Source organism: Pseudopodoces humilis, chromosome 3 (assembly GCF_049639895.1).
Source record: "Pseudopodoces humilis isolate 2021_Gansu_Grassland_sample_001 chromosome 3, ASM4963989v1, whole genome shotgun sequence".
Lineage (NCBI taxonomy): Eukaryota > Metazoa > Chordata > Aves > Passeriformes > Paridae > Pseudopodoces > Pseudopodoces humilis.
The window spans coordinates 69,143,160-69,155,479 of NC_142202.1; the positions used below are offsets into that span (position 1 = coordinate 69,143,160).

General features: G+C 33.1%; 1 protein-coding gene across 1 annotated transcript in view; it reads left to right on the forward strand.

Annotated features, from left to right (window-relative positions):
• The window catches only part of AK9 (adenylate kinase 9), a 59,020-nt gene that overhangs the window by 15,590 nt on the left and 31,110 nt on the right, over nt 1–12,320 (forward strand). The window contains exons 10-17 of the mRNA XM_088053459.1: nt 115–216; nt 2,364–2,503; nt 2,588–2,768; nt 3,194–3,335; nt 5,172–5,305; nt 6,005–6,161; nt 8,768–8,879; nt 9,204–9,268. Of these exons, the coding sequence (XP_087909585.1) occupies nt 115–216; nt 2,364–2,503; nt 2,588–2,768; nt 3,194–3,335; nt 5,172–5,305; nt 6,005–6,161; nt 8,768–8,879; nt 9,204–9,268 (1,033 nt within the window). The remainder of the gene's footprint in view (nt 1–114; nt 217–2,363; nt 2,504–2,587; nt 2,769–3,193; nt 3,336–5,171; nt 5,306–6,004; nt 6,162–8,767; nt 8,880–9,203; nt 9,269–12,320) is intronic.

Sequence of the window (12,320 nt, forward strand, 5' to 3'; positions counted from 1 at the left end):
TTTACATAGCTATTATATAAATAATAAGTTACAGTTTTAAATAGATTTTAGGAGCCCTTCAGAAGACAAAAGCAGTTTTGATTGGTACTAAATCAAGACTTATTTTCTCTTCAGACAGTGGCAGGCCGACTTCAGTCTATGGATATTCAAAATGCAGCTCCTATAATCAGACTTCAAAGTGACCAAGAAGAAGAAACACTGGAGGGAAAGCAAAAGGTAAGTGTGCTGTTCTAAAGTGTGATTGATTGGTTGATTGATTGATTGATTGATTGTAATTAATCACAGAATTATTTTTTTCTTTTCTGCTGTAAGCTTATATTATAGCATCTTTGTTTCACAGCAACCAGTTTGTTTTACCATGCAGTAAGGGCATTTTGTAAGCATTGACTTTTCAGAAATGAGAATTTAAGGAAATTTTGGGAGTCAAATCCACTTAAAAAATATGAAAATAAAAAAAATAAATCTGTCATTTCAAAAAAAAAACAGGTAATGACTATAATAAAACTTTGAACAAAATGTTTGTTTTAGCAGTACAGGAGAAATTAATTCCTTCCAAGGAAATAAAGAAACTTTAGCCAAAGAATAACAATCTCAACATCTGACTCTTAGCTCAGTCTACTCTCTTCCTAAATAAGAAACAACATGCTAATACAAATATAGCAACATTCTGCCTAACTGAGATCACATTCATTCTATTATCCTGTTATTAATTAGAAACATGACAAGTTAGTGCTGAATTTTGCTGAATCATGGCAATTGTAATTTATATCCCTTCCAAATAAAACTGAACACCTGAAGTTTTGCATGAATGTCATCACCTATATTTAGTTGTGATCATCTTTCCTATTTCTTAAACAAAACTGAATATATATTCTGAATATATGAATGGAAGTGTAATGGGGAGACCCTACGTCTTCAGAGAAATACCCCTCCCTTCACTTTTCTGTTTTCTCAGTTCTTAACAAATTCACAAGTGAAAGACTTTCTGTGTCAGAGGTCATCTTTATTTGTAATTTAGTTAGTTTGTGTGTAAACTTTTAGTAACCACAGTATTCAGGGCAAAGAGTTCTGCATCTTTACTGAACATTATGTACAAAATGGTTTCCCTTTGTGTAGAACAGTCTTTTAGCTAAGTGTCCTCCAGTATGCAGAATGGTTTGTTTCTCTACATCTACCCTCTAATAACTCATGATTTCAGGCTTCTGTCCTGCTCTTACATAGCTATACTGAAGAATTCCTGTCTTTATAATTTTATTGCTTCTTACACAACAATCTTTTTATGGGATTGATCAGTTATATTACCTTTTTCTGGAACTTATACAATTTTGTTGTGTCTTTTCTGAGATCAGGGCAGCAGGAGGCCCATTGCAGTAAAGACAAAGGCAATATTTAAACAATTTAAACATAAACCTTTATCATCTATTCTCTCTATACTCAACATTCCTAACGTTCAAGTTGGTTTTCTGACTGCTCTTGGGCATTGAAAAATTTTTTCACAGAGGGATCTATTTCTGCCTAGTGACAGTGAAAATTCATAGCTTTCTATGTAAAACTGCTATTTTAATGCCTGCCTTTGTTGGTTCTGAAAGTTCTTCTGCAGTTCTTCACAGCCAGCACTTGTCCGTACAATTCTGAATTTAGAGTCACCATGACTTTAGGATTCATTCACTATTCACATGCTGTAAAAAGGCTATGAAACTTATTCCTGACATATGATATTTCTGCATGCCTAAAATAGATACTTTAATATTGTTATTCCCTGACACAGATCGTGGTCCTTTTTTCATACCCTTTAGAAGAAACCTTGGCCATTTTCTATTATCTTCAATAAATAGCTCTTTATCATTTTAAACTTCTAAAAAATAAGTAAAGCATACAGAAACTATTTCAAATACTATTTCTTTTAAATAGACCTGAAAAGTGAAGTAATTTCTCTTTAAAATTTTCTAAATTCTCTAAAAAAACTTTCTAAAAAGCATGATGTTATTTTCTTTGTAAGTTTGCTTATTTTCCAGCAAAAGGTTTCCAAAGTCTAATAAAAAAAAATATGCAAAAAAATATACATTTGCAATTATTAATAATATTATTAAAATATATTAATTAAATATTATTAATTTCATTTATTAAGATTTAAGAAATATTTCAACATTATTTATTAGCTATTATTTATTTATTTTAATATTTATATTAATATTTTCACTATTCTAATATTGCTTATTATTTAATATTATTTTATTATAATTTTAATTTATTATAAAGTTACTATTTAATTAATATTTAATTAATATTTATTACTAGAATATTATTTTATTAAAGGTATAAATTATTATTAATATTAATAATATTATTATTTTAATAAACAGGATGAACTTCTCCGGGCTCTCTCATCTTACAAGCTGATGGCACCCAGATACCGATGGCGTAGGAGCAGGTGGGGACAGGTGTGTCCTGTGGCTCTAAAGGAAGGGGACATTGTAATGGGAAACCCAGAGTTTGCTGTCAGGTTAGTGGAATTTGACATTCTTCATTTTCACACCTATTTTATGAGATAACTGTCTATATTTCTTAGCTTCTCTTCTGTTTTAAGCTTTCTAGGTAAAATGTACGTACTGTCATCCCAAGAGGCATTTAACAAATTTATACTGAATCCACGGCCTTACCTCTTACCTCCAATGCCAATTTCTCCTTGTAAAGTATTCATATTTGGTCCTCCATTCTCTGGAAGAACAACTATTTGTAATGGAATTGCACACAATTATAAAGGAAAGGTAGGTTCATAAATGTCTTAAGTAGCAGAGTATCAGCTTTGGGGAATCAGTTAAGCACATTCTTGTCATATTATTAACATTCACATTACAAATATAGGGATTACAGAGGAAACACAGGATTTTAGTGAATTCATTTTTATAAAAGTAGCTACAGTAGCTACAAAATAATTTTATATACCCTCTTACTTTGCAGTTGTCTTAGCATTAGAGTATTATTAATAACTTTTGTATTTAAGATAATTAGATATAAATGCAAATTAAAAACCATTTATTTTACAAAAAAACTCAACCCTGCACTTGAATTATATGTAATTTTTTTCTGAAATCTGCAGAGCTTTTCCAAAATAATTTCATTTTATAGAAGTTGGATCAGATGCTGTATTTGTTGTCTGTGATATTTGTATTTTTTCAAATCATTTCACTAGGTTCTTGATATGGACAAACTCATTCAACAATATAATGAATCAAGAGAAAAAAAACTTGAGGAATTGCAAAAGGATGCAGTAGAAAAGGCTATAGCAGCAGTGAAAAATAGACTGGAATCAGGAGAACAATCAGAAGAATCAGGTGAATAAGCTGTTCCATGGTCTTTGAAGCTGTCTTATTTGCTTTACATTAGTTAACTGAAGCAGTTTCTGTCACTTTGAATTAGAAAAAGTTGCAGGAGTTGTTATGATTGCTGTGCATTAAATAAGAGCTAAAAGAACATGGCAGTGAAGGGAAGAGCTTAGTAAAACTCAGGATTTTTTAACATATATATATATGTCTATATATATATCCTTTGAATTTGAGTGCCATGTAAAAAAGTGTTTTCTGAACTCTGAGCTGAAAGAAGAAATTGGTTTTGACTGACACTGGTTGAAAACATTCCATTTTAATGACTTTCTGACAAGTTAAATCTCTGCAAAAATGAAATACTCACCAAGAAAGCAGTTTGTCAGCTGTACTGATGTGAATCCACAACCTACAGGTTTTTCTTTTTGGAGCAGCTGTCCAAGAATGCTGCCACAGATGGCATATTTATAAGTTGCCCCAGCTCTGGTCACATTTAGACTTCTTAAACTGCCTAGTTTTCTGCAGCTTGGTGAATTCAATAAATACATTGAAAAGGTGAAAATATGTTATTTTGGTATCTTTTAAACAAAGTTTGTATTTTTTTTTCCGAGGAAGTTCAGTGGAGACTTTTCAAAATAATTTCTTTTGGAACAAAAATACACCATTGCATTGGAATTGCCTTCTTATAGTTAGCTCTGGTTAGGATTTTGCCTTATTCACCTAAGCAAGGAATTGTGTTTGACTTTCTCATAGGTAGATACATCTAACAGGAGGTTAGTGTATTCCTCTAGTGCTGCAAAACTGGTGCTGACACTGATAAAAAAATCATTGGCATTGCAGTAAGACTAATGATGAGCTATGACGCCAAAATTGAAACAGTTTAACAGTGTTACATTCCAGATTCCTGGCTATGGAAATACAATTGAGGAAAGGGATGTGAAATCCTATTAGAATTCATGAGAAATTAATCCTAATTAAAAACTTCGGAGAGCAATTTTATTGCAAAACTGAAATACAAACAGAGGATGTATTTTCCCTTACATATATTTTTGTAGCATAAGATTATTTCATGTTTTTCAATAGATAGGGCGATGTTTGGGTTTGACCTGCATTGAGGTTTTTTGCAGGATGGAAATTATTAAGATGCTGCCCCTTTTCTAGGCACCTTGTAATTTGGCAAAAATAACCTAATAAATGTGTACCTTTGTGCATGTAAAAAGTATCAATACAATCATTGAAAAATCTTGACATAAATACAGAAAGTAAATATGGCATTTTTTCCAAATTATACTCATAGTACATACTATACTTCTTCACCAGATTTTATCAAATTGTTAACTAAGAGTGTTCCTTAAAAAACTTTTAAATAATTACAGTTGTTGTGCTAGCAATTAATAAGAAAATATGGATCCAATATGAATGTTTTGTGCATCATAGGGAATGCAGGCTACTTTATTGTTTAAAATACACTGCCTTGATCTAAAATTTGGATTGATTGAAAAATTAGTCTGGTCAACCTTTTGATTTAGGAAATCAAATCAAAGGAAATTCTAGCATGCTGTAAGTGCCTGATGGTTCTAGTACAGAAATGCCATTCTGTTCATATTGAAACAATATTTAACTTAGAGGTAGAAAATGCTGTACAGTTAAAAAGGCTGAGTTTTTTATACTGAGAGAGCAAACCATGATCTTAGTTCATGAGACACACTCTGCATTCTGAACTGTTTGTTTCTTTCTCAGAGCAATTGTGTGCTGCTTAAAATGACTACTATGCTGTAGTTACGATTTAATGCTTTATTTGTTTTCTAATTTCTCTGGAAAGTGCATTTAAAAAATCTATGTTGTTAGGAATACCAGAGATAACTGCTGACCACACAGAAGTTCAAGCCATGGTAGAAGAAGCCATTGAAAGTGAATCAGTCTCTGATGGTCCAATGTCACCTCAATTATATGCTGAAGTACTGGAGGGAGCTATTGCAGAGGTGAGACTACAAGTACTATGTAGCAAAGTACTTTTTCCTAAGAGCAACTTGTAACAGTTTATACAATATCATATACATTCCTAATTTTTCCATTTGAGAGATCAATTTCATTTCTATCACATAGCCCAAAAGCTTACATAGGATTGAGGAGACACTGAGGAAGATCATGAAAGACAAATTTATTGAGGAGTATTTTATAATCCTTTATATATAATAAAAATACGTGTGTATATATATTCACACATTTATACAGAAATTATTTCAGTCTTGCAAATTATCTGAGCTACAAATTGTTAATGGCTGGGAGAATTATCTGAGAGATCATTGTATGCTTGCTCTATTCTTATATTTTTAGTCACTATCAAAGAGGTGAACACCAGGTGTAAGAGTTTGAAAATAATTGTTTATGAAGATTTATCCAAGAATCTTGAAATGTGTTGAATGGTATGTAACTATTGAAGCTGGAGCGTAATTTCTTTATAGGCAAGCTTAAAAAAAAAAATCACTATTACATTAGTCTCTTCTTGTTCAAAATGTTTTTAATTTCATTCAGACATAAAAAATTATAAATGTCTTACTGTTTTATTGACCTGAAATGACAAAAAGGAAAAATCATAGCATTTAGAAAGTAATTTTGTATTTGCAGTCTTTTTTGTACAGCTGACTGAAGTCTTTTTGTATTCCTGAATTTCCTAACAGCTTATGAAGACGAACAAAGACAGGTTTCCTGGTGCTTCTGAAAGAGGAGGGTGGGTAGTGGATAACTACCCTCTGTCAGCAGACCACTGGTCAGCTTTATCAGAGAAAGGACTTCTACCTGACACTGTTGTCTGCCTGAAGGATACTCAAAAAGATGGTTAGTAAATGCACCCTAATGCAACTTTTTTTTTTTTTTCTTTTTTATATTTTCTTCTTTTTTATATATATTTGTATATAAAACATACTTACAAGAAAAATGAGTAATTATGTCCCATTTATAAAGTTTCAGGTGTCTAGAGAAGGAATAATCCAGTGAATCAACGAGTGTATCACACTTCCTTACAATTTGGAGTAAAAGAATTACATAGAATTTAAACCAGGAATGCTTTGTTATAGCAGTAAAGAGGATTCCTCCTATTTTTAGTCAATTTTCAATTTTCTCCTATTTACAACCAGGAGGAAATACCAGTAGACTCTTGCAGCATCAGATTTTTGTATTCTTTGGCTGGCTGGCCGGCCACCACCTTGCCATTTGGCTGTTAGTCAAATTTCTCTGACTTGGTTTTTCCATTTGCAAAACCAGGTTAGAGGCATGAAATTTCTCAGCTTGAGAGAAAAGGCAGGGAGGGGAAATGCTTGTATGTAGGGATCAAAAAAAACCCAGTAACTTCCTATCCAGATGGATACAATATCTTAGTATCCATGAATTTGGTCAGAGTAAGGGATTTCTGCTTTATTCTTTCAAGCCAAAAGGAAGGTTGGCACCAGGCATCAATAACTGAACACATTCATATACTGTTAAAAATTTGTCTGTTAAGTCCTGCCCTCCTGGATTATATCTGCTTGATTCATGCCACACCACAAGTTTAATTCTTTGGCAATGTTTGATCATTACCTGTTCAACCCAGTCCATCATCAAATGGTCTTTCAGTAGCAGAAACTTCCATTGAAGAAAGGTAATGGAACTATTGGCATATAGTTCAAGAAAACTCAGTAGATGCCCAGCATTGGAATCAGTCCAGAGATCTTTTCAAACCCTTGTCCCTGAATATAAAAATCAGCCTGGGAAAATCAAGGTCAAAAAATCAATCTAAAATCAGTTTAGTCAGAATAAATTTCTTATTTAAAAGACCTCAAACTTTTCAGAAGTATGTCAACTGGTCAGCAAATCATCCTCATAATTCAGGAATAGTACCTAAACTACTTAGTCACACAGCTTTGTGAAATTTTGTAACAAAAAGTGTTTCAGTGTGGCCAGAACTCATCCACGGGCTAAATACTGGCTGAACATTTCTATGAGAAAGTTCTAGATCCAGTGTTTGTCAGAAAATCTTACTTGCAGAAGCTGTCATTCAAGACTTCATCTCAGACACTTTTGGAAAGAACCTAGGGGCAAATTGCATTTCCATGCCTCATCTTTGCTTCCCAGACATTTCAAGCTTATTGAAAGGTTCATGAACCTAGTTTCTGGGACACAGTGCATTGTCCTTTCATACAACCACAAAAAGCATCTTCTTCCTGTAGCTGGCATATGGTAATGAAATGTCAATACTGTGTGTTAAATAATAAACATCAGGAGTCTACCTCTAGCCTGTACTGTAGGGAGTGCACTGAGATGAGGGAGAGATGCTTTCAGAATTATATTAAATTTCTCTTCACTTCTCAGAATTTAACAAATTAGTGAATTAATTGGATAGAAGAAAAGGTTGTCTTATCATCCCTGAAAGGTTTTAATCTAGATCAGATATTTTGGAAATGCATAATTCTTCCAGACAACCGTGTTGAAACTGCTCAGTAACTGCTCTCTTCGTTTTTGTTTTTTTTCGTGTTTTTTTTTTTTTTTTTTTGTGAAGGGAAGAATTTGGGAATTCATAGCAGAGGCTTTCAAATTAAGGCCTCTCTAGAGCCTTCCTGTTTATGCTTTCTTCCTGCAATATACACCTCTCTGCTATTTCCACTGGTTCTCAAAATCTAGCTCTGAATTACTTGCTCTAATCTGAACAACCTATTTTATACTCTTGGTAGTATAATAATTTGGCTTAAAAATGTAGTTTTTTGCTTATGGATAAATTTCCTTGAATTTAGCTATTTCGTTTCAATTTATTCTTTTTATTTGCACAATTGTGTTGACTCTTTATTTGATTTCCACTCATTTCCATCATTTAAATAACCATGTAGTTGTGAGCATTTGAGTCATTACTTTGTAAGCTGTTCCCTGACCTAAACTCTCATAAATCCACTGATGAGAATGGGTTTCAGACACAAAACCATACATACATCTACTTGTCAAAGTAAATTAACCAGTAGAGTTCCTACTAGGAACAGCATATTCCTAATTTCTACCAACCAGCTGTAGTAGTGGAGGTGTGCACATTATTTGTGTTTTTATGTGAATGATTTTCATTTGTTTCTTCATAGCTTTCTTTGTACACTTGCAAATAAAATAAATGTCAGAGTAACACATGATATATGAAAGTATAAGATAAATCATTTCAGTTCTGTCTCCCTTTATAGCCTTCATAACCTTCCAGTATCCCAGATTCAGTTTATTAGGTGCTTTAAATTGAAAAAAAAAAGCTCTAACACTGTAGAAATCAACAGTATAATAACATTTCAGTGGTATATATGCTTTTTGTTGACTTTAAAAGAAAGTTGTCAATAATTTATTACATTTATTAAATTTATTAAATTTATTCCTAACCCAATGACTTCAGTTTTATACAGATGCATTGAAGTCATTACTGTCATGTAATTGTGCTGCAGGAGCCTGTATACTACGCAGAGCATACCTAGCAAGTAGGAATGAAAATAATTCTAAGATTTTGGAAAAACCAACAACAGATGAAGCATTAAAAAAGGAAGAAGATGATGCAAGGTAAAATATTCCAAATATCTGAATGTATAAAATGAGCACAAGAAAATTCTAGCCTCACTTTGTGTTAAAGGTATCAGTGCATTTATTTATTTATATCAGTACATATGGTGGCAGTAAAATCTCTTTCTAAATGCTTTTTCATTAGCCTTTCATTAGTCCAACCTTTAAATGCAATGAGACAATAACATTTTAGATAATAAAGTAGATCTGATTTTTATTTTTTACAACTCAAATTATATTTCCACATCTTTTCATTTAATATATCAGCAATTTGCTTTGGTAATACTTGTAAAGGTCTTAAGATAAATAAACTTTTATTTACAGAAAAGGAATGGAAGAAACACTGACATCAGAGAAAGATCAGTCTCCAGCTGCTGCTGAGGAGAAAGGTGAAAGTGTGTTTCATTTAACTTCTGTTTTATCTAATTATGTGTTTCAGTCATTTAGTGGTTTGGTTTTCCAGTTTTATTTCCTTTTTACATTCAGCATCTAGAAAAATGTTACTATGTTTGTTACTATCTTCACTTATACAGGCACTTGTTTCTTTGTGTCATTCCACATGGATGTTACAAAATATAGATGGTTTCCATTAAATCAGCCGGCACAGTGGCAGTTTAAATAAATACAAGAGATGGGACTCCATCTCCTCTAGTAACTTTCCTGCGTGGTTTATTAACTGTCTTGAAACTACTCATGAAAAAATCTGTAGCTCTTTAAAAGTTACAAAACATTGCTGGAACTTAGTCAATAATTAATGAGAAAAATCACAAAATTGTCTTATTTTCTGGTCTTCCTCCAATAAGCTCAGCCTGAAGTAATTAAAAGGGAATGGAAATCAGTTCAGCAATTCTCTCTTAACATGCATTAGGAATTGCTAAATCTGATAGCAACACACATTGTGAATTGCTGAGTCCAGAAACCCAGTAGAGGTGAGGCTGCTGCAGCTTCATGTCCCTAGGACCATGCAATGAGTCTGTTTTAATGTACTACCATTTCCCCTTTCATCTTCTTCTTACTCTTGCTAGTTCCTCTCCAGTCCACTTTGATCCTTCTTTCTCCTTCCCTTTGGTCCTTCTCAGAAAAGCTTCTGAAAATTATAAATCTCCCACAATCCCGAGCTGCATTTCCCTGGGCATCCCCTTATGAATCTCCTGCCCTGTAGGCAGTAATACACCTCAGCCAGAGAGAGCTTCTTGGGGTGACCCATCTCAATAGATTTCACATGCAGACAGTGCCTTCATCATCATCTTCTAATGGTCCTGAGGGGGGTCAAATCAAGGTTATATTTGTTGTGATTAAGTTTTGGGGGTTCACCCATCTGTCATTGTTTCTCCCCTCCTTTGTGCTTATGGAGATTAGTCTTTAACAATGTAACTTAACACCATAAAATATAATGGAATCCTATGTATTACATGAGGTTTCCCCTTTGGTAACAACATTAATAAAACCTTTTGGGTAAAGATGGTCTTACTTTATTGCTTTCTGTATTGACAGAACCACATTTTTTTGTTTTCTGTAAAGATCCTACTGTTATATCAGAATTGCGTTATACTTGGTTTCCAGCAAAGAAAATATAATTGTCCTGGGCAGAAGTGAATAATCTGTGAGGAGTGAGATTTTGGCAACAGACCAGCTGTCATAAATAGGCTGTATTTTTGCACCTCAGATTCTGTCAGTTGGGTTGATGTTTAGAGTTAATTCCAGTTAGTTTCAATGGTTTGAACCTCAATAGTCCAAAAAGCTGCAGGGTTTTGCTTCTCTCTTAGCCTTCTTTAATTGCTGTGTAGTTTCTTAGAAGAATGTTTCTGTCTGATTTGGATCTGCTGTCACAATGAATTACCATGCATAAATATCTGTCTCTATGTTAAGAACTAGGTTGGGAACTTTGGAGTATTTTCTGTCTCTACTATGCAGTCTCAAGGTTTCCCATTCATAGTCTAAATTATCACCCAAGGCCTGGAGATGAAATTAAAAAATGAAGTGCATGAATTCCCACTTTTGTTTTTTTCTCACCAAAGGTCTAGACTGCCATTACTGTCTTTCTCTGAAACCTAACATACTGGTTTCTATACAAAATTACTATGGCCAAGCTTAAGTTCTGTATTATAAGTATGTCTCACATGCATTATCTTTCCTGACCTAGTCTGGCATTTATTTTACAGATATATGTAACAAGGCTTGAATTGTAAATGTAGCATAAGATAGACTGAATAAGATAGCATGCTTTTAATTTTTAATGCGGTAACTTCACCTACTCAGTGAAAAAATACTGTAGCTTTCTAGGGTTCTTTAAACTGCATGTAAGTTTTTTTAAAAATCCACATTATAACTTTTTATAGTTTCTAATAAAACACATAGCTCTTCTCCAAAGTGAATGCATCTTATAATATTAAATATAAAGGCTTCTACAAAGATACTTTGTCATTTGCGTCTCGAATAACAAAGTTCATGGTAGTTTTGAATATCTAACTAATTTTGATCTGAGTACATCAAAACAGTATTTATTAATTATAGAAGTAATAACGTCATGTGGTCTTAAGACGCGTTAAGTCCGTGTTCAGAGAAAATCGTGTTTTTCTACACCTACATTTTATTTCAATAATCAAACACTGACTCACCAAAACACTTCAGTCATGCTGCTCTTAGCCTGACATTGTTTCATTTCACTTGTAGTGCCAACAGCACATTGACTGAAGCTTTTCACCCATGTGACATGTCTTTACAACAAAAATGAATGTTAAAAATGAATGTTCTCTCATATATGGTATCTTATGGAAGTGTCTCAAAGCTGCACCAGAAGAGGCTTAGATTGGACATCAGGAAGTGTTACTTCACCAAGAAGGTGGTCAAACACCAGAACAGGGTTCCTAGAAATGTGATTGATGCCCCAAACCTGACAGCATTTAAGAAACATTTAGGAAATGCCACTAATAACATGCTTTAACTTTTGGTCAGCCCTGAATTGCTCAGTTGATGAGCAGTAGGTGATCATTGTATGTCCCTTCCAACTGAAACACTTTTATTCTATTCTATTCTATTCTATTCTATTCTATTCTATTCTGTTCTGTTCTGTTCTGTTCTGTTCTGTTCTGTTCTATTCTATATAAATAAATGCACATTTTAATAATTACAGTTTTTGTAATGTCAGTGGAATCTGGGATTGCTTCAGCACTGAACACATTGAAGTTTATAATATTATCTGTGTTTAAAAGGAAAAAATTATTCCAGTAATGAACAAGGTACTTACACATGTCTTAATGGGAGTAAAAGTAACTGGAGAAGGAGACTTCACATAAATCTAACAAATGTATTTGAGTTAAGAAGCTAAGTTCAATGCTGAAATGTCTGCTAAAGATACAGAAATCAATCTGTATGGTAACTCTTGTTTGTAATGTCTAGCTGAAAATTATAGCCTTACATATTTTTTTTCATGTCCTTTGA